The following is a 22,457-nucleotide window of genomic DNA, read 5'->3' on the forward strand; positions in this document are numbered from 1 at the left end:
TACACTTGTAGCAGTGTGATATCACATGAGTCTGGAAACCAAATTTGGTTACCCTAACTCTTGTAGTCTCTGAGATCCAGGCGCTCAACAAGACGGACGGACGGACGGACGGACGGACGGACGGACGGACAGACAGACATGGCTATATCGACTCGGCTATTGATGCTGATCAAGAATATATATACTTTATGGGGTCGGAAAATTTTCCTTCTCTGCGTTACACACATCCACTTTTACCACAAATCTAATATACCCCTTAACTCTTTTTTGAGTACGGGTATAATAAGCCGGATATTATTTCGCATTTAACAACACGTCTTAGCGTGTCATCAAATATTAATTAAATTATCTGATACGAAAATATAAGATTCTGTTGGAAAATAATCCAAAATTTCTGTAGAGACATGAACAGCTTTAAAAAAATGTGGTACGAAAATTTAAGCATTGGAAGCAGAATACTTGCGCTTACAAAAACTATGGGGGTCAAAACATTGGTATATTTTTATATATAATTTTCAATTTCTATTGAACAGTAAACAAAGCATTCAGAACTGAATTTAAATTACGCAAAATTTCCGTTCTCTATAACATATTAAAAATTAATTACCTGCATCCAAAAACTTCTGACACCACACTTCACTCTCGCACTTACTTTATTTTGCATAAAATGTTACACATTTTGAACGGGCATCAAAACAAGAAAACTTAATTAGGCGCAAGCCGACAAAAAAAAAACAATATTTACAAAACTGTTCCAATAGTAAATTCCGCTTTGAAAAGCATCATGAATTGTATATGAAATCTGTAGGGGCTGAAAGTAGGGAGATAGCATAGAGCATCACTAATAAACATATTCGGTAGCGCTTATAAGTGCATTCCGAAAGAGAACTCCGAAAGTGGATCGTAAGCGCAAGCTTTACGCCGAGCTTACGAAAGAGAGTCGCTGCAGTGTTAGCACGTGCAAGCGAGAGCGTGTGCTTATCTTAAAAAAGAGAGTTAGGTAGCGTGAGCATAGAAGTTGCCCTTGACGTTTGACCGAAATTCCACTCAATTCAGCGAAAGATCATACGATTGTCCCGTTAAAGCTCGCAAACATCATCCGATCTATGAGCTTTATGTTCTGCACAGCCTAATTTAACTTGGATGAGTTTCGCTTGAGTTAATAGCAAGGAGTCGATCGAAGAAAAGCGAAGCGATTGTGTCAAGCGGCATATATATATATATATATATATATACGTAACCTACATACATATATCTTACGCAATCCCTCGCGGTGAAATTTTAATGCAAAAGCCGTGTATTCTGAGAAATCTCTGTGGATCGGTGCTAGTACCAAGCGTGAATAATAATTAACCAAGGACAGAGGTCAGGAGCCAGTTTCATCGTTGCAGCCTGAGTGCGTATAAGCACATAGACGGGGTGCTCCACGAGAGGAGTATCACCGAAGTGATCCTCCAACCTAAAAGGGGTACCCTTCGACCCCCCTCTACTGACGGAAACGCTGAGCACCGAAAACCTCTGACTTGGGTCAACCATATTGAGGCGTCGCAACCCTTAGGAAGCCCAGTGCAGAAGGGAGCGCCTCGGAACTTTAATCAACTCCAGTGAGAAGACCAGTTTGTCGCGCACGGTAGTGCCAATGTAAGCTGCAGCTTGACCTGCAGTCGGATGTTCCCCGCTTAAGCCCAGTGTGAAGAAGACCAGAACACTGGGCGTGATTTTGACGGACATGCCTACAGAGTAGCCGCCGCCGACGCTACCGAAAGATGTCCGGAGTTGCTCAGTGTTAACTTACACATTTTCGGGATTTGAGTTAATATGCCATTTTAAGGCCAATTCTCTGGGAGATATATAGATATGTATTTTTTTTTTGGAGCATCAAGAATTATAGAGTGTTGGTAGGAAAAGAGTGGGTATGAGACCTTAAAATAATTAAAACAAATTACTAAATCGTACTTGCATGTACGCTCGTGTGTATATATTGTTAATACCTTCTATTTTTCCCCAGAAAACAGCACCTACGTCATCCATGAGCTCATCGATTACGAAAGGAGTAAGGGTTTTAAATTATCAAATCCAATCAAAAACTGTGAGTTCGTAAACTTGACACTATATATGCACTGAGTATAAATGTAACCTGCGTGTTACTAAATTATTTGATTTAAACCTTTATAATCATTACCATAATGGGTTAACACCTCTCGCCCCCCTTTATTCTATTACCCGCCTATGATTCTTAGTCTCTTTACATACTACGGCCCACACATTCATATATATATATAAGGTCGTACCATCTTGAATTCCAAAGTTGGTATAAATTAAATTAAGTAAATATTTTAAGTGGGCTAGACTGCCAAAAAAATGAATTCATCCGTATTAATAATAGGAAACCATGAAAATATATCTGAAAGTCTTTGTTTTGAAACCCATATATAATATGTTCTAAATTCTAATGTCAGTCCTTAGCCAAGCAAGGTCGAAGTGGTAGGATGAAAACTGCCTGATTGTTTTAGGGTCTATACGGTATGATTTACCTGTATGACATAGGCTGGGTGGGTAAAGAAGAGGGATTCTCGACGACACCTGAGTTTCCCGTGCTTTGAATAGAGTAGTTGAGATCACCATTCCTTTTTTTTTTTAACAACAAAACTTTGATCCATTTTCCCTACCTTCAGTCCAGTCTAACCTGTGTTCTGCTTTTGATTTTTGATTCTTTTTTAAATGTGCACCTAAAATATTATGCGAGTGTGTGTCAGTACTTAACATAGGAGAGAGTAGAACGAACCCCGACAATCCGGCGAGCTTAGCTAGAGCATAGCTAGAGGTGCACACGAAATCTCCTGGTACTAGTTTGGGTAAAAATACATCTATCCCACACCTGCACGCTACATAATTGGCGCCCAACGTGGGGCCCGACAGGGCATGTTTCTCAAATGGTACATAACATCGGTATCAGAGGCATGTCATTCTGGGGCGAGGCTCCACCATAGCTCTAAAGTTCCATCCAAAACAATAGTATTATCTTCTCACGAAACAGATAGATCTCTCTAGGTGGGAGTACTACAGTCTTGACATACGGATTATGCGGTTTAATTTCCAAGGTTGGAAAGGTCGACCTATGTATAACTTAGTGTCTCTTAGTCAGGGTAGACTAGCGTAGATAGATAATAACCAAAGAAGCACTTCATGATACGGGACTCCACCAACGAAATCATTCAAGATGTTAATTTAGAGAATTGCGGTAGTTATTCTTAAAGAGGGATACTCCGACTCAATTATATTCTTGGGGGTTATCTTGATATTGGCTGTTGAGACTCCTGTATCCAAAAACTAGTTCTCGGCAGGGAAACGTCTCAGATTTTCGGAATTACAATGTTCTATTTATAATAGGTAGAGGTTGTCCATTATCCACACGTACACTCCCAGAAGCTTACAATAGAAACAGATAGACTAACCAACTACTCAACTATTCAAATCGAAATCGGCAGTTTTAAGAGTGGACCACCCAGATCTTGCTTGGAGAGGACGAGCATATTGTTATTTTTTTTTTGGAATTAATAGAAAAGTTCTTTATTAGTTAGTTCTTATTTGGTTTTCTGATTATATATTTTGTTGTTACCATGGCTGTACACCGTAGTAACGAAAACTTAGCTTCGGCGTTGAGTAGCCAAGAAACATTTTGCATAATTTGTCAGGGAAGTTTAAGACAAGATCAGCTAATAGCTACAACGCCTTGTCAACATCGCTTCCATAACACGTGCGTATGGGAACACTTGAAAAGTGAAAAATCTTGTCCTGTCTGCAAGGCGGAATGCGGTCCGAATAGTCTGCGATACGAGAATAACACTCTAGCAGCGGAATTAAACATAAGTGCAGGGTCCCTACCGTCCAACGCTCAGGCTAATGAACCCTTCGAAACGGCACCATCAGATCCAACGGTATCGCATAGGAAAGGGAAATATAACAGTAGAGGTCGAGGGAAAGGAGCCATTCCAAAAAGGGGAATGCAAACAAGGTACCAAGCTAGCCTCGATCGTAATTTATATGGAAGTCGACAGTCTGTTAGCAGTAACGGAAATAGGTCGCCCGGTCACGCGGCAACCGAAGATCTTACCAGTTACATCCATTCGGTAATACAAAGTAAGGAGAAAACTATGATTGAAAACCTCAGTTCTTTCATTAAATCGTCGATTGAGCAAACCTTACAAACCCAGTTTGCCAACCTAAATTTAACCACGAATACCGCCACGGTAAACAGAGGTCCATCAGAGTCGCGGAGTAATGTTAGGCGGGAGGTAGATAACGGCAGTAATATGAGAAGTAGCGATTCTCCATTAGAAAGTCCGAGAAGCAATCGTACAACCGAGACGGTAGCACCGGCAAAGGCCGCTAATATTCTACTCAGTTGGCGTCTTAAATTTGATGGTTCTCGGGAGGCAATGCATGTAGAAGAATTTCTATATCGCATTCGTGCTCTGACGGCACAGACTCTTGGAAACAATGACCAACTACTTTGCGATAATTTACATCTGCTTTTCGCGGGAAAAGCCTGTGATTGGTTTTGGGATTTCCATCGAAGAAACCACCAATACTCCTGGCAATCGTTCTGCACAGCGTTCAGACAAAGATTCGACGACCAGAAAGATGATTTTGACCTATGGGAAATGATCAGAAAACGGCAGCAGAAGGAAAATGAACCCTTCGAAGATTTTCAGACAGAGATTGAAAAGTTAGTGGCTCGACTTTCACACGGGATAAGTGAACTCAAAATGATCGATATTCTTAAAAGAAATGCCAAAAGTGCTCTTCGATACGAGCTTCTGCATTTAAAAATTCAGAACCGAAGTGAGTTGAGGGAGGAAGTGAAGAAGCATGAACATTTCTGTAAAGATGCAGGAAACTTTTTGCCGCGAAGCCGAGTAACTAGACCCAATGTGTCGGAAATTCGGAGCGATGACGAAGAACTCGAAGAGGATAGTATCTCCGAGCTACGTCGCAAACGGTTTGTCTGTTGGAATTGTGACAAGACCGGTCATAGGTTTGAAGACTGCGTTGCGGAACGCCGCATCTTCTGTTATGGTTGCGGGGCGAAAAATACTTTTAAGCCAAAGTGCGAGAAATGTAATCCATCGGAAAACCGCAAAAAGGATGCGCAAACCAGCACCAGTTTGTCGCATCCGACAACGAAGACCGATTAAAAGAAGTGGTTTTCCAAGAAAACTCTTCCAACCCGAATTTCAGAAGAGCTCTCTCGGAGAGGTCCTTGGCGGACGCCCAAACTCAGACGGAGGAGATAGATATAGAATGTAGCAGTATACACTCGCATAAGCTAGAGTTTAAGTATCAACCTAAAAGATCGACCATTAGATTAAGACAATTCTGGGCTTCTGTAAAAAGTGTTCGAAAGAGACTTGTCTCCTCGATCCTTATGAGCTCCGATAGCAGGTTATTTGTAGAACTAAGTATAGATACACAAAAATTCATGGCATTGTTAGATTCAGGGGCTACAATAAGTTGCCTTGGAAATGAAGCTGCTAAGTCTTTCGCAGACCACGCCAAAGCAAAAAAATGTTCCGGAAATATTCGAACGGCCAATAATGAATCTTGTAGAGTCATAGCAAAAATCACCATTCCCATAACCTTCCGCGGTCAAACTAAAGACATTGAATTCTTTATAATACCTGCGTTGAAACAAAATGTTTACTTAGGAATAGATTTCTGGAAAGAATTTGGTCTTTTGACGAGTTTGTTAAGCGACCGATCGGTAGTACAGGAACTAGACGTAGGAAGTGAAGCCAAGGTATCGGAATCGCCACCGTTACATCATCTAAGCGAAGACCAAAAGGTTAGGTTAGAGTCCGTGATCAATTCCTTTCCATCGTTCGAAAAGGAAGGATTAGGTCGCACCAGCGCTATTCAACATACGATTGAAATGATACCCGACCGACCGGTTAAACAGCGCCATTGGCCTATATCACCTGCAAAGGAAAGGTTAATGTTTGAGGAAGTGGAGAAAATGCTGGCCCTAGATGTTATAGAGGAATCAAACAGTCCTTGGAGTAGCAATTGCGTTTTAGTTAAGAAAGGAACGAAAAATCGACTATGTTTGGACTCACGAGAAATTAATAAAAACACCCGCAAAGATGCCTACCCTTTACCACATATTGATGGCATTCTTAGTCGACTACCGCCAGCCAAATATATTACGGGACTTGACATGAAACATGCATACTGGCAAATTCCATTAGAGGAAAAATCCCGACATTATACAGCCTTTACTATCCCCAATAGACCACTTTACCAGTATAAGGTAATGCCGTTTGGATTAACCAACGCCGCTCAGACCTTATGCCGACTTATGGACCAGGTGATACCTGCCCATCTACGGAATCGGGTATTCGTCTATTTGGACGATTTACTTGTGCTCTCCGATGACTTCGATTCGCACATGTTGCTGTTGCTTGAGGTAGCGATGCATTTGCGTAAGGCAAACCTTACAATCAATATAGCCAAGTCAAACTTTTGTATACGGGAGATAAAATACTTGGGGTTCATAATTGGTTACGGTCAGTTAAAAACGGACCCGGGTAAAATTAGATCTATAATTGAGTTCCCCATTCCTAAAACTGTAAAACAGCTACGAAGATTCCTTGGGATGGCAGGATGGTACCGACGCTTTGTCGATAACTATGCCACCGTCAGCTTTCCGTTAACCGAACTACTGAAAAAGAATCATACGCTTAACTGGAACGCTTCAGCGGAAGTTGCTTTCAATAAACTTAAGTCCTGTTTGACATCTGCTCCAATCTTAGCCACTCCTGATTTTGAGAAACCATTTTTATTAGTATGTGATGCAAGCACCTTTGGTCTAGGCTGCGTATTAGCCCAATTAAATGAGGAAGGGATAGAGTTACCTATAGCGTTTATGTCCGAAAAACTTTCTAAGGCACAACGAAACTACTCTGTTACCGAACTCGAGTGCTTGGCTGTGATTAAAGGAATAAAAAAGTTTAGAGCCTATGTCGAAGGACAGGAGTTTCAAGTCATAACTGACCACGCATCGCTTCAATGGCTTATGAGGCAAAAAGATTTGTCAGGTCGCTTGGCTCGATGGGCTATAAAATTACAGGGATTTAATTTCCAAATTTCACATCGGAAAGGGTCCGAAAACGTAGTAGCGGACGCATTGTCACGTCAAGATGAACCAGAGGTTAAAGAACTAAATGCTAATGGACCCATAGTAGACCTCACTTCTATTGAGTTTAAGTCAAAACAGTACATGGATCTAATGGAAAATGTAAGGTTAAACCGACTTAAGTTGCCCGACTTGAAAATCGAAGATGATTTGGTATATAAAAGAACCGAACCCTGTTCGGGTGACGCTTTAGCAGATACGCAATCGTGGAAGCTTTGGGTTCCGTCTGGCCTTACCAACGATATTATTTCCCGTGCTCATGACCCTCCAAACGCTTCACACAGCGGTATTGGTAAGACAATCGAAAAACTGAAAAGGTATCTATTTTGGCCAAAGATGGTAACACAAATACGAGCATATGTGTCAAAATGTGACGTTTGTCACCAGACCAAAAGCGCTAATGTCGTATTAAGACCTCCTATGGGGAAACCAATGGTTTCCGAACGGCCTTTTCAAAAGCTTTATCTGGATTTACTGGGGCCGTACCCTCGGTCCAAACAAGGTTATATTGGAATGTTGATAATCGTGGACCACAACACCAAATTTCATTTCTTATGTCCACTCAAGAAGTTTACCTCAAGTAAGGTGTGTGAGTTTCTGGAAAATATATTGTTTTGTACTTTCGGGGTGCCTGAGACTATACTCACCGATAATGGGTCACAATTTGTCTCAGGGAATTTCAAGTCGTTTCTTACCCGATTCGGGGTAACTCACCGATGCACGGCAATATACTCACCACAAGCCAATGCTAGTGAACGGTTAAACCGATCTGTGTTAGCAGCCATTAGAGCGTACATCGGCAAAGACCATAGCGATTGGGACCGAAAGTTACCCGAAATTAGCGCGGCGCTACGGGCCAATATCCATCGAAGCACTGGATATTCGCCATACTTTCTGGCGTTTGGCCAAAATATGGTTCTTAACGGAAAGGATTATGAACTCCTTAGACGTCTACATCTCCTGGCTGATGATACTAGAGTCCATTATCCAGATGTAATACAAGTGTGTCGGCAGGCCGCTCAGAAAAAGGTAGCAGAATCTCACGAACAGAATGCAGAGAAATATAATTTAAGAAGCCGTGTCCGTCAACTCAACATTGGAGACGACGTGTATGCCCGAAATTTTTGTCAAAGTAATGCTATAAAAAAGTTCAGCGCTAAGTTGGCACCCGTGTTTATACCAGCCAAAGTTATTCGTCGAGTTGGGACCATGTATTACCAATTAGCTAGTGCAGATAAGAAAAACCTAGGAGTCTACCATCTAAAAGACATTCAGTTTAAATCTTAAGAGATCGCCTTCTTCAGTTGAAGTCTCACTGTAAGAACACTTTCGTCTTCAACTGTGGAAAAAATTATGTAGCGTGCAGGTGTGGGATAGATGTATTTTTACCCAAACTAGTACCAGGAGATTTCGTGTGCACCTCTAGCTATGCTCTAGCTAAGCTCGCCGGATTGTCGGGGTTCGTTCTACTCTCTCCTATGTTAAGTACTGACACACACTCGCATAATATTTTAGGTGCACATTTAAAAAAGAATCAAAAATCAAAAGCAGAACACAGGTTAGACTGGACTGAAGGTAGGGAAAATGGATCAAAGTTTTGTTGTTAAAAAAAAAAAGGAATGGTGATCTCAACTACTCTATTCAAAGCACGGGAAACTCAGGTGTCGTCGAGAATCCCTCTTCTTTACCCACCCAGCCTATGTCATACAGGTAAATCATACCGTATAGACCCTAAAACAATCAGGCAGTTTTCATCCTACCACTTCGACCTTGCTTGGCTAAGGACTGACATTAGAATTTAGAACATATTATATATGGGTTTCAAAACAAAGACTTTCAGATATATTTTCATGGTTTCCTATTATTAATATTCAATATCTTCCAAATTTTCTTAATCTACGGATGAATTCATTTTTTTGGCAGTCTAGCCCACTTAAAATATTTACTTAATTTAATTTATACCAACTTTGGAATTCAAGATGGTACGACCTTATATATATATATGAATGTGTGGGCCGTAGTATGTAAAGAGACTAAGAATCATAGGCGGGTAATAGAATAAAGGGGGGCGAGAGGTGTTAACCCATTATGGTAATGATTATAAAGGTTTAAATCAAATAATTTAGTAACACGCAGGTTACATTTATACTCAGTGCATATATAGTGTCAAGTTTACGAACTCACAGTTTTTGATTGGATTTGATAATTTAAAACCCTTACTCCTTTCGTAATCGATGAGCTCATGGATGACGTAGGTGCTGTTTTCTGGGGAAAAATAGAAGGTATTAACAATATATACACACGAGCGTACATGCAAGTACGATTTAGTAATTTGTTTTAATTATTTTAAGGTCTCATACCCACTCTTTTCTACCAACACTCATAATTCTTGATGCTCCAAAAAAAAAATACATATCTATATATCTCCCAGAGAATTGGCCTTAAAATGGCATATTAACTCAAATCCCGAAAATGTGTAAGTTAACACTGAGCAACTCCGGACATCTTTCGGTAGCGTCGGCGGCGGCTACTCTGTAGGCATGTCCGTCAAAATCACGCCCAGTGTTCTGGTCTTCTTCACACTGGGCTTAAGCGGGGAACATCCGACTGCAGGTCAAGCTGCAGCTTACATTGGCACTACCGTGCGCGACAAACTGGTCTTCTCACTGGAGTTGATTAAAGTTCCGAGGCGCTCCCTTCTGCACTGGGCTTCCTAAGGGTTGCGACGCCTCAATATGGTTGACCCAAGTCAGAGGTTTTCGGTGCTCAGCGTTTCCGTCAGTAGAGGGGGGTCGAAGGGTACCCCTTTTAGGTTGGAGGATCACTTCGGTGATACTCCTCTCGTGGAGCACCCCGTCTATGTGCTTATACGCACTCAGGCTGCAACGATGAAACTGGCTCCTGACCTCTGTCCTTGGTTAATTATTATTCACGCTTGGTACTAGCACCGATCCACAGAGATTTCTCAGAATACACGGCTTTTGCATTAAAATTTCACCGCGAGGGATTGCGTAAGATATATGTATGTAGGTTACGTATATATATATATATATATATATATATATGCCGCTTGACACAATCGCTTCGCTTTTCTTCGATCGACTCCTTGCTATTAACTCAAGCGAAACTCATCCAAGTTAAATTAGGCTGTGCAGAACATAAAGCTCATAGATCGGATGATGTTTGCGAGCTTTAACGGGACAATCGTATGATCTTTCGCTGAATTGAGTGGAATTTCGGTCAAACGTCAAGGGCAACTTCTATGCTCACGCTACCTAACTCTCTTTTTTAAGATAAGCACACGCTCTCGCTTGCACGTGCTAACACTGCAGCGACTCTCTTTCGTAAGCTCGGCGTAAAGCTTGCGCTTACGATCCACTTTCGGAGTTCTCTTTCGGAATGCACTTATAAGCGCTACCGAATATGTTTATTAGTGATGCTCTATGCTATCTCCCTACTTTCAGCCCCTACAAATCACATTTAAATGAAAATGCTGGACAAAGGGAAATCAGGAACGGCCCCCTAGAAGCAATTGGCAGCTAAAAAATATTCCATTTAAATAATAATAAAAATAATGACAGGCTGAGGGGAGTCGGTTGAGTGGGCAGTGATTTAAATTAATTACGCAACATATTATTAAATGCACATGAGGGTGAATGCTTACAGAGCTATTCAATATACATAAATATGTGTGTTGAAGGATATTGATAGCCATAGGCCACACGTCCTGCCCGCAAACAGAACCACAGACAGGCCAAAAGGCGAAAGCCATGACCTCCTCCTCCCCAGGATCGCCTGTAGCTCCAGTTCCAACCCCAGAACACGGTGGAGGAGCAACTGACTCCCCAACATTACTGTGGCCATTTTTCGGTGATTTGAGCAGGGCCTGCTCCTGTGGGCCCACGGACAATGCAATTTGAATTTCAATGACGAGCTATCAGTGATGCGTGGCTGAAATTCGCAATTCATGTTTTGTCGCTCAGCCGGAAACAATTCCTGTCACAAAACCATTACAACGACCAAAAAACAATAAGCGTTGACGGACACCAACAATTACGGCATGCCGTTTCAGTTCCACCTCCTTTCCAGTTGCCCCTCCTACCAAACGGAGTCAAAATGTTGTTAAAATTAAAACAGATCGCAAACAATCAAAATATCCAAAAGTCTGTCCATTGTAAGACATCTCTGACAGATTTGACCATTTGGATATTGATTTGAGTACAATATTATATTGATAAAGTATTTGGCAAGTACGTATGCACATAGATTATATTATAAGGGTTGTGTCTACTGAGAAAACTTTGCATTTATCTGCACTCGTAGAACACACAAATGAGAGAACAAAATCCGAAACGAAAATCAATAGAAATGTCTAACAAACACGTAGGGGAGATCCAAATTCCCATTTGCATAGGTAAATATTATGTGTTCCGTCCCCCTTCCTTCCTCTTTCTTATGGACTCTCGAAACGAAAAAGGTCACAAATGTTTGCCAGCCTGGCATATATAAATGGAAAGCAGAACTCATTAGCAAATATTTGGCCTACTCCAGGTCCCAGAGGAAAAAAAACCACTTAACACTCGACCGCAGGAGGACGGGAGACATGCGACGGACCGCAGGAGACAGGAGACGGAGTGGAGACAGAATCAGGAGCTGCAAAGCCACAAAAACCCAAAAAGGTCGAAACGAAGTTTGGTAAATCGTTTATAAATCGCTTAGTTTGCAATGCCAATGGCAATGGCATCCACACTGGAGTGCCAGCCAGGTGACAGAAACCACAGAACGATGACTGAGAGGCCGGACAAGAAGAGGAGATTTTCCAGACAGGTATGGGTATGTATGGGTGGGTATTGATAGTACCGTTTCCGGTCCGTCAAAATGTGAATAATTCACCATATCCGGTGTCCGCTGAACCCCGTATCGGCTGCATGCACCCCCGGCGATGAGGGACAATGGAACAACGTTTCAAACCAGCGATACGGGCCCGGGCACGCACCTCTTTGGAATGGAATCAAAGGAAGTAGGCTTTCCACACACGCTCCCACATTTGTTTTCATATGTGTGTGTGTGTGTGTGTGTGTGTATGGAATGGCACTGCATACCGGAGAACCTATCCCACCCCAGGCTCCACCTTTGCCCAAAAAGAAGCGAGCGTGTCTGTAATTGCGGCCCATTGTCTATTCCAAATGAGTGACTTTGAGGTAGGTCCATTCTCCCTTCGCTTTTTGTGGAATCCACGAAAATTTGCTTTGTGGCACGATTGAAAGCTGGAATCAAATTTGAAACTGATGGCAGAACGTTCGGGACATGTTCAACTTGGTCGCACAGACATGTTTGAGAGAGGACTCCAACAGGTTGCGTTGCAGGGGCAAACAGTTGTGACGCACATGTTCGAAAAGGAGCAGCAAACCAGTATTGTATTGTCCTAGCAAGTTCGAAGGGGCAGTTTGAAAATCCTTAACATTTTCCCTCGGTTAAAATCGCTTCATACAGTTTTCGGCCTAGCAGAAATTTGTATTTTCATTTTTTGCTTAATTCGTTTAATCATAAGAAAAAATGACATAAAGAGAGGAACGATTTTATTACATATATTTCGAAAACTAATTTTTTTTAATTTATTCACAAATAAATGAAAATGAAACCCAAGCTTTTAAAAAAAAGCGTCCAAAAATACCTTTCTGCATTTAGGATCTTGTGCATTATCAAATGACTCTTTGATTCAAATTTAATAATAGTTGTGGCCACGTCTTTAAAGGAACATTACAGCCAATGACCCACATTTCGATGGTCTGTGGAAATATGTTGTGACCTTAAACTTAACAGGTGCGGAACAACAGATAAAAAGGCGAAGCTGTGATGCTTTAAGTGAACTAAGCGGGTAGCGGGTGCAGAAGGATTCTAGTCATAGGACAGTGTCGGGAGGCGGGTGAGGGGTGATTGGCCTGGTCAGCTAACACTTAACATGTTTAAATTATATTTGGCGCCTGCCTATTCCTCTGGCTCTTAGCAATGCTGTTGATGCTGTTTTTCCCCGCTAAATGTCAAGCAAAAAGTTGGTAGAAAGTCAACGACCAGATGAGGATTCCCCCTCACCATTCCACAACAAACCAAACAAAAAGAAACAGAATAAGTAGCGGAAAAATATGTAATAACAATAGGAAAAGTTTGTTTTCAGAGTTGAATGAGCGCGCACTTAGTTATTGCCCGGAGAAGGGGTTTTGGTTTTGGTCCCTCTGGTGTTGAATATGAATTCCACTGCACTCGACAGACCCTCACCACCTCTAATTTCGTGACATTTCCCAGCCGTATAGAAACAATAAGAAAATGTCGAACTCCAAATACAATCAGCGTTGTTTTGGTTCAATATGCCCCACTTAGGAGGGGTTCTGCAGGGAAATGCATGAGTTTCTATAATGCGCTAACCCATCGGGAATATTCATTATTTATTCGCTGGAAAGCTGCTCATATACACTTATAATAAAAATTGACTGAAGAAAATTTTCGTCCTTTATAAGGTTATTTGAAACCCCTGGGTTTTGGTTCTCACCTAACAGAGTCATATGTTACAAGCAAACGCATAGGGGTAATGAACTAATATATTTAAACATTCGAATGCAAATCTGCATAAATCGTAGAACAGGAAGCCAACATTACAACTGCGGAATCAACGTAACAAAGGACTCCTCCTCCTCCTCGGCACATGGCACCTCTCCGCCACCTGTACAGGGTACACTCCCCTTCCCTTCCCTGCCCTTCCCATCAAGAAAGAAGCACTTTGGCCATCGTAAAATGCCGAGATCCAAACCGCACTCAAAGAAATTATGCGAGAGCGAAACTGCAGAGTTAGGGCAAACATTGGTGTGGGTGAGGTAAGCTAAAGAAAAGTGCGGCGAAACGCAGGAAAACGAAACAAAAACAAACAATCAAGACATTTCGACTATATGTTACTGGGTACCGTAACTATGCCTGAAGCTCCACACCTTTAACAGCTGCTATAGCCTTTTAGATATTGCTTTACATAAAGACGGGCTCGGCTATTATGAATATGTATTCACATACAAATATGTTGTAAACACTTTCACTGACATAACATACCCTGACACTCCGTGTAAATGTAGAGGCTATCAAAATACCAAAAAAAAAAAAAGGACAACGGCAACACACAGTCCCTCACACACAGAAGAGGAAAAGGGAAAGTGAGAGCCACATAAAAGCAACTCGCGCGCTGCCAGCGACGCGAATGAGCAAACAGCCTTAATAAAAATTTCATTTCCTTAATCAAATGCATTATCAAATTACAACAAACAACAAGAGAATTCCCAACAACAGTGGGAGCAACATCAGGAGCAGAATACACAAAAGTTTCACTCGTGAGGCGTGCGGTCTAGTTCCACCTGAACCAAGTTGAATCCAGACTCAAATTAAGCTCAGATTAAATCGTTACTGTGACTGTGACATTGACAGTGACACTACTGCAGGTACTCCAGTACATATAAGTACATATATATATGGCGAAACCACTTAGAGTGGTTTAAAAGGAACAATCATTTTAACAGCTCAACATTTCAACTTTGGATCAATTTTAGCTTAGACGTTTGTTTCCAATTCTTGGCTGGGTGGCCCGATGACTGCCTATGTTAGGTTCCCCAAGTCCCATGCAAACAAACACATTTCCCTCTCTCTTTCTTTCCATCTCTCTCTGTTTCTGTTTCTCTTATCTCTGTATCTTCCTCCTTCTCTGTGGTGGAGGGCGGCGATTCAACCAATAAACACGACGCTTATTTCGTTATAAGCTAAAAAGTCAATGATTGCATTTGCATTCTGCTAGATTTCTGCATCGAAATTATGCCAACGTCTGGCCCTGGCTCCACTTCCCTATGCCGCTGCTGCCGGAAAGGCTGAAGGGTGGATGGATGTAGGGGGTTGGGAGGCGGAAGTGGAAGCCGTAGGAGGTGCACTGGTTGGGGTAAGTGGAGGCGTTGGATGGGGCATTGCTTCAACTGGTCGAGGGGGCTGGGTTCCAGGCTGACAGCCTTGGCAAGTGCAAAAGCCTTTGCGTGGTAAGGAAATTAGAAATGGAAATTATTATCGTAATTCCCAACGTTGGTGTAGTTGTTCGATGTTGTTCTTGTTGTTATCTGCTAGTGCTGTTGGTGCTTGAGTTTTTTTTTTAGTTTTGGTTGGTGTTCCCACTGCTGCTGTCATGTAATTACACAGCACCCAAACAACCGAAGGAGTCGGGAGCGTTGATTGTTGTTATTACTCGTAGAAATTGTTTGCTGTTGCTCTTCTTGTTGCTTTCAACTCTTGTTCTGACTATCTGTGTAGACCTATTTTCTAGGGCCAATCGATTTTATGGCGCGGAAAAACTCAAAATGTTAAATGTGCTCCAAATTCGACATTCCTTGACGTGCACAAAAACATAAAGTCTACCACGTCTATATAGACAGGTTTTGACATTTATTCTTTAGATGATAATATTTTATATTTTCAATATGGGTATGTTATATAAGAACCTCGCTGATCTTTCTTCTTTGCTTCTCAGGCAATATATGTATTGTATTTGAAGTTCAATTGCGAAATAGCCAATTGGTTTGATTCATTAATTTTTAAATAAGCTCGCAGTTGCACATGTAGGAAAACACATGTTGGCAGTTCCTACAACATCGAGTTAAAGGGTTGATGGTCGCGTGGGGCAATGACATTGCTCAGGGGACAGAAAGGAACGCCGGAGTCCAAAGAGAAGGAGACAACGCCTGAATCCATGCAACGTGCGAGCGCCAGCCAATCAATAAGGTTGCTCCATATGCAGTTCCAAAAGCTACAACGGGCCAGGAACTTCCGCTTACCAGCCCACAAGTTTCGCCATCGTTTCCGTTCCGGTCTGCAACGCCTTGGGCTAGGCCTGTGTCCGTCTGCTTCCTTCTTAAGCACAAACAAAACCAAAAAGAAAACCTAATTGCCTACTTTTGTTGCTGGCTCTCGACTTAACCTGTTTCCTGCCCTGCAACTTGTCCGCCTTACATTTGGGGCGCAAAGGAAATGCCCGCACATTGATTTTGCGCGAAAAGAACGCGGAATAAAATAAATAAATTTGCATTTCGCTGGATCCCATCGTCCTCCTAGGTGCTCTACTCCATCTACAGCTCTCATTTCAAGGCGGATTCCGCCTAATTGATTCAATTTGTATTCATTTTGGCCACTCGACAAATGCAAGATGTTTTCCCGTCGCTCGTCAAAATCTTCTTCAACCTCTGTAGTAATTGAAGATAAAACAAGATTTCAAATTAATTCATTTGCATTTAAATCGCTGAATTACTGGCCTGTATCGTGAAATGGAATATGATGAATAATAATATACGAAAAATACAATCAATTACAAACATCCTCAAAAGAGATAACCATTATGGTATGTACATGTGTATGTATGTATGTATGTAAGTGCAATACTTTATTTACTTTATTGAATATGCACTTTATTGCACACCACACGTCTTATCAGTGCGCAGATAAGATATTCTATCAATGTGTGGCAAATACTGAAATGCTCCACCAGTCTCCTGTGCTTAGTGACTTTTTTTCTGCCGTACAGAACGGGCTAAACATTGACAAATAGTTTCCAGGCAGTATGGAGGAAAAAGATGAGAATACAAATAATTTGAATATGGATCTTACAGCTATCCCCAACTTCCCTTCCAAACTGTACAACAAAGTGAGTACCAAAAACATGGGTTAATTAAATTATTGTTGAGATAGAAAATTGTGCGCTTGGATCTTTAGTCAATAAAGTTGTGTGGCACGAATGAAAAATAATGCGCCCTCAGAGAACGTAAATTAAATTTAGGTTCAAGAAAACGAAACCCATTATTTTCTGGTTAGACAACTTTAATATGTTATAATTCATAACCTATTAGTCACACAATTGGACTTATTGAAGTCGGGAATTCCCCCATAATTTAGAAGCGGCTTTCTTCAATGCTTGATATGACGATTTATTTTTTGAGCATGGAGGTAGATACGAAACAGATTCGTCACATTTTGCAACAATATTTATGACCCCAACGATCACACTATGTATTGATAATGATATTCGACTGGTGTATAAACAAATAATATGCACTTTACTTTTCCAGGACGTAAATGTAAAACCCAAAGATCATGAAATGAGTATGGAGTCGCCTAAAAAGCACGATGTCCAAATTGTTGCGCTGGAAAATCAATTGAGAAAAGTGGAAACCGATTTACTGGTTTCCAAGGAAAAGATGACCTTCTTAGAGGAGAAAATCAAGGATAAAGAGGATATCATACAGGCTTTAAAAGCATCCCTCGATCTATATAAGAACACAGATCAGCCCACGGCGAACGAATACAAAGCGGAAATCAGCAAACAGGCAGCCATTGTAAAGATTCAAGAGGAAAAGTTAACAAGGCTGGAGGCGGAAAAAAAATTCACTAAAGGCATGCACTATGCAAAGAAAAATGATTGTAAGCTAAATATGGCTGATCTAAAATTAAATCGGGAATCAGAAATCAAATCAAGGTCAGATATGCTGCAGAGCAAAGTTCCTCTGGAGTATAAAGGACAGATCAGCGCTCAAGCAGCCCTCATAAAGGATTTGGAAGAGAAATTAGCAAAACTGGAACTGGAGGACAAATCAAAGAAGGCTTTTATTAGGGCATCGCAAGTGAAAATTGGTCAGCACGAGAACACCATCAAGCAGCTAAGACAATCGATCGTTGATCTCAAATCACTTACCAACCAGAATAGTGACAGCAAGGCCACCATCGACGGCCTTGGCCTGAAACTGCAATCGTGTCAAGCCAAGCTGGAGGAAAATGAAAAACTTTTGGCTTCATACAAGGCGCAGCTAAAAGACAGAGATGACCAAATAACCCTTCTGGAATTGGGAAACAATCTGGATTCGTTTAAGATGAAGGAAAAAGATGACCTCTTGAAAGAACTTCAAAAACGAATGGCTAAATTAAATTAGTAGTAAAATAAATATATGTACATTTGTATGTATAAAGATGTAAATCATTTTTACTATAGCAGCATTATTAAACTGGTTGCGTACAAATATTGCTGGTCGTACTTTAAATATATCCACAGGGACTGCAATCCGTAGTACGATGCGCAGGAACTGAAAGTCAAAGATCGCCATGTGACTTTAGGTACTTTTTTACAGATTTAAGACTTAGAAAATGATTAATAAATTTTAAAATAATGGTATTTCTTAAACGTTTTTTTCAGTTTGGTCCTTTTCAGGACCTCCAAATTTACGGCGAGTACTTAAAGTATGTTTAGCAGCTTTCCCAGATATTTTTATTTAACAGTCGTATGGTAAAACATTCTTCGTGATATTTTAGCTATATTTATTGCACTATCCCATAATATTATTTATTATCCGCTTCATTTTGAAATCTTTTTTTCCATAATAAAAACTACCTCTATCGGTTTTTCCTACCATATTCGAGAAAATCCAATAGAGCGCTACGGGCAACCATAAAATATTACTGTGGCGGCACTAGAATAGCGGACATTGTCGACAGATGTCGCCACAGTGAAATGTAGTTGTGTTATAGCAAAATAATAATACTGTAAATTTTACAATTTCTTACAATAATTCCATTTCCATCTTTATAGATGTATCTATAATAATTTCCAACAGTTCCAACGTTTCAGCGTAATACTGTTAAAGGCTCTGTACACTGTGCCCATCCCGGGGGAAGGACAATGTTATCCTTTATTAAGAAAGAATGGATAATAATTTGTCAATTGTGTTGGCTGTCGTTCAACATAAAATTATTTTTCTCAAGTTAATAATGTTAAAAATTAATTAATGAGTTAAAAATTAATGAATTCGACGAGGCCTGGCGTAGATATGTACATGAATGATATGTCCATATATCTCCATATAAACATGAGATTTCTTCCGAGGTCCCTGCAAACCCTCAATACTCTCCTGCCCAATATAAATCCAAATATTGCACATTTCAGCATTTCTAATGGCTGTAAAATTATAATGCATAGGAATAAGAAGCTAATGCATATGTATATACATTAATTATATTACATACAGTTTCTTTTTCTTCAAGTGTTATTTATTCTAAAAGAAATGAGATTAATGCCGAAACTAGTCAACAGGCATAATGAATATAAATCCATTGATTGTGCCAAAGTAGGTAATTTTGCATCGACCTGTGCTCGTCCATATGTTGACCAATACACCTGGTTACCAAGGTCTGTAAAATCCACCCTTTAGAGATACCCAGATCAAGTTTTTTTTTATTAATATGTATGCCCTATTTGGTGTTCTGTACCTGTCCGTCGGCGGATTTAAGGGTAACTTCGCAGCTGACAGATGTTGATTAGCAGCCCGTCTGATAACCTTCTGCGCCAGTTATTTAACGTTCCTAATGAAGCACAGTTCTTAAGATCATATATAACGCCTGAAGAAGTCATCCATGTATCATCAGTAGAATCCTAACCATGCTGCGAAGAACATACTCCCGCTTCATCTTTGAGACAATTGGGGATTCACGTATCTTTCACCATCAGCGTTTTATCAACGACTTACAAACGGATTGTCCCACCTGTAAGAGTTGTGTGGAGGCCAGAGAGCCCTACAGTCAGCACTGGAAAAATGACCATGGTGCCGGAACGAGCCACCAAATCAAAATTGGTCCCGACGAGAGACTCCTTTTGGAGCGGATCGAGACGGAACGAATAGAAGCGTTTATGCTCTGCGATGGGAGCGTCTCTGGCAGAACGAATGACTTCCTACTAGAGGCTGGAATGGAGGCAGTGCCCCAACTGCTGCGATTCCTAAGCTTTGGGGCCGCCAAGTTGGATGTGTCTATTGGATTTTATGTGAACGTGAAAAAGGAGCGAATGTATTACGAGAGTAGTGCGATGATCGTCGAGCACCACCTGGACATTGTGGAGTCTGTGGACATGCTCTTTTCCATGTTGCTGGAGAAGATAAGCAATTATGTAATGCTGCAGCAGCGTGTTCCCTTGGAGGCTTGCGTCATTAGACGAATGAAAGTGACCGTGAAACGTCATTGCAATCCCATATCAGTCCAGTGGCGATCCACCGCTAAGCTGCCTCTCCAGTATCGTGTAAAGAGCTCAGATATTTGCACAGCAGACAATCGAGCACACATGGATACAGCCCTATTCGAAAATATCTGTCGGAGCCCCAAGGATATACTCCACATTGGGCTCTTACCGGATGCGTTGCAGGTGAATTTGTATTGCTTCCGGGTCTGTGCCAGCTCCAAAGAACTATACGCCGTTCCCTATCTACTGCGCAATGATGACGTCGACAACACACCGACATTCATCATACACACCGACATCGCAGGAAATTTCCAGGGCCTGCAGGAGATCTGCAATGTGCGCAAGTTCCTTCGCGCTGATAGACAGGATCGCGTATTCGAATGCCGCAAATGCAAGTCGCGTTTCGGCGATCGCGTTCAGTTCGCATTGCATAAAAAAATCGACTGTGGACGTGGCTTCATGGTATGGCACTTTGAAGAAGATGCCATAGAGCTGCACCACAATTGCTTGCCGTTGCCGAAAGGCTACTTCAAGCACGACTGGTTTGGTTTGGGTACCAAGGAAACTGTAAGATAAGATAAGATAAGATTTACAGCCAATGTATTTTCGTTTTTTAAGAATATAATAATATAATATATTAAAATAATATATAAGAATATAATATAAAATGTATATTTAAGGTAACAATAATAACTTTCGTTTACACTGTAATAACTTCAGCAAAATCAAAGGTTTTTCAATTTGGTCCTTTTTAAGTCCACCAAATTTACGGCATTTACAGTCGTATGGTAAAACCGTCGTCGGGATATTTTAGCTAAAATTATTGCACTAATCCCACAAACCCATAATACCAAGCCATAATATTATGTATTATCCGCTATATTTTGAAACCTTTTCTTTCCATAATAAAAATACTTCTATCGGTATTTTCTACCATATTATTTTTCAGAAAAACCCATAGAGCTCTACGGGAAGCCATAAAATATTATTATAGGATACCGCGTCTTTTGACGACTTTTTTTTGGCCTGTTAGATAGGATTTCGCCTTATATTATGATTTCGCCTTATGTTACTGACATTTTTCGCTCCCAAATCGTGGTGGCTTTTGAAAATTTGTTCTCTTTTCCGTGGTGAGGAGAGCGCTTTCGTAGTGACTTGCACCCCTCATTTTAGTGGTGTGAGCCACATGTATCTTACGGGAACGTAGATTCATTGCTGCGACGTTCCATACGTTTTTGTTTTTATTATTATTATTATTAATGTTTCAATGAAGCTTGGAACAACAAATTTAACATCAATTAAAGGAAATACGGTATACACAAGCCATACGCATAGAAGAAACTTGGTTGACCAGCAACACTGACGTCACATTTACGTTTTATGCTATGGCTTTTTTTGTTTGAACCTCATTATGTAAACAATAAAATGATAAAGAGTTCTGAAAACCGGTCAATCCTGAACAAAATTTATTGAGGAAGTGGATAAAATTATTCATTTAGGGCCGAGAGGGCCAGCTAGCTAACAACATTAAACGGAATTTCAAAATCAAGCAATATCAACGTTGAATGTTTTGAAAAAAACAAACAGAAAAATATCGATTCTATCGATAGTGGCTCACAATTTAAACGCAGAAATGAGTCCGGAGAGCGTTTTGAGTGCTCTCTTTCGACTGGGTCATGGCAAGGTATGGCCCCAGTATTAAGACGGCCAAATTTTTTTAAGGGCCTCCTAAGGACCTCACCCTAGCCCCGACGGAATAAATATACCATGTTTGCACGAAAGCACAAAATCCCGCACGGTGAGTTATGTGGTGAGGTGGGTATTCTTCTTGAAATCTCTGGATTTTGTGACGTCATACTTCACACCTCATACCCTTATCCTTGCGGCGCAATCAAAAGTTCAACTTCTAGTCGAACGTCGTGTAATTACCCGCGAAATTACAAATAATGAGACAGTTTATTAACAGTTTATTCAGATGATTAGTTATACGGCGATGTTATATTTATACCATAATTTTATGACGTACTCTCCAGGAGGTCCCAATTCAATCTCCAACAAGATGATAGGCCCAAATTTATTGTAAAATTGAAGAAACTCGTCTCGAAGCGTTCGGCCCAGGTTTTGTGAAATTTTTTGAAACAAACTCAGTTTTTGTTTTATTGCGCGCGATAGATACATTTTCACTCATTTGTAATGTTA

The 22,457-nt window shown here is 40.8% G+C and overlaps 2 protein-coding genes across 2 annotated transcripts; both read left to right on the forward strand.

Moving 5' to 3' along the window:
- Window positions 1–16,763: 16,763 nt before the first annotated feature.
- Window positions 16,764–18,296, forward strand: LOC111073430 (kinectin). The gene is made up of 2 exons (XM_022365729.2): window positions 16,764–16,907; window positions 17,329–18,296. Exons 1-2 carry the CDS (start codon window positions 16,824–16,826, stop codon window positions 18,184–18,186), a joined length of 942 nt encoding a protein of 313 aa, XP_022221421.2. The 5' UTR covers window positions 16,764–16,823; the 3' UTR covers window positions 18,187–18,296.
- A 1,389-nt stretch (window positions 18,297–19,685) lies between these two features.
- LOC111073445 (protein terminus) lies at window positions 19,686–20,834 on the forward strand. Its single transcript, XM_022365746.2, has one exon. It carries the CDS (start codon window positions 19,686–19,688, stop codon window positions 20,832–20,834), a length of 1,149 nt encoding a protein of 382 aa, XP_022221438.2.
- The last annotated feature ends 1,623 nt before the right edge of the window (window positions 20,835–22,457 follow it).

Source organism: Drosophila obscura, unplaced genomic scaffold (genome assembly GCF_018151105.1).
Source record: "Drosophila obscura isolate BZ-5 IFL unplaced genomic scaffold, ASM1815110v1 contig_189, whole genome shotgun sequence".
NCBI lineage: Eukaryota > Metazoa > Arthropoda > Insecta > Diptera > Drosophilidae > Drosophila > Drosophila obscura.

What these genes read in the sequence shown, in the direction of transcription:
- LOC111073430 (XM_022365729.2), top strand. Translation starts at nt 16,824, where the DNA reads ATGGAGGAAAAAGATGAGAATACAAATAATTTGAATATGGATCTTACA. An exon ending in CTTCCAAACTGTACAACAAA is followed by an intron (nt 16,908 to 17,328) that starts GTGAGTACCAAA and finishes TTACTTTTCCAG; the next exon opens with GACGTAAATGTAAAACCCAA.
- LOC111073445 (XM_022365746.2), top strand. Translation starts at nt 19,686, where the DNA reads ATGCTGCGAAGAACATACTCCCGCTTCATCTTTGAGACAATTGGGGAT.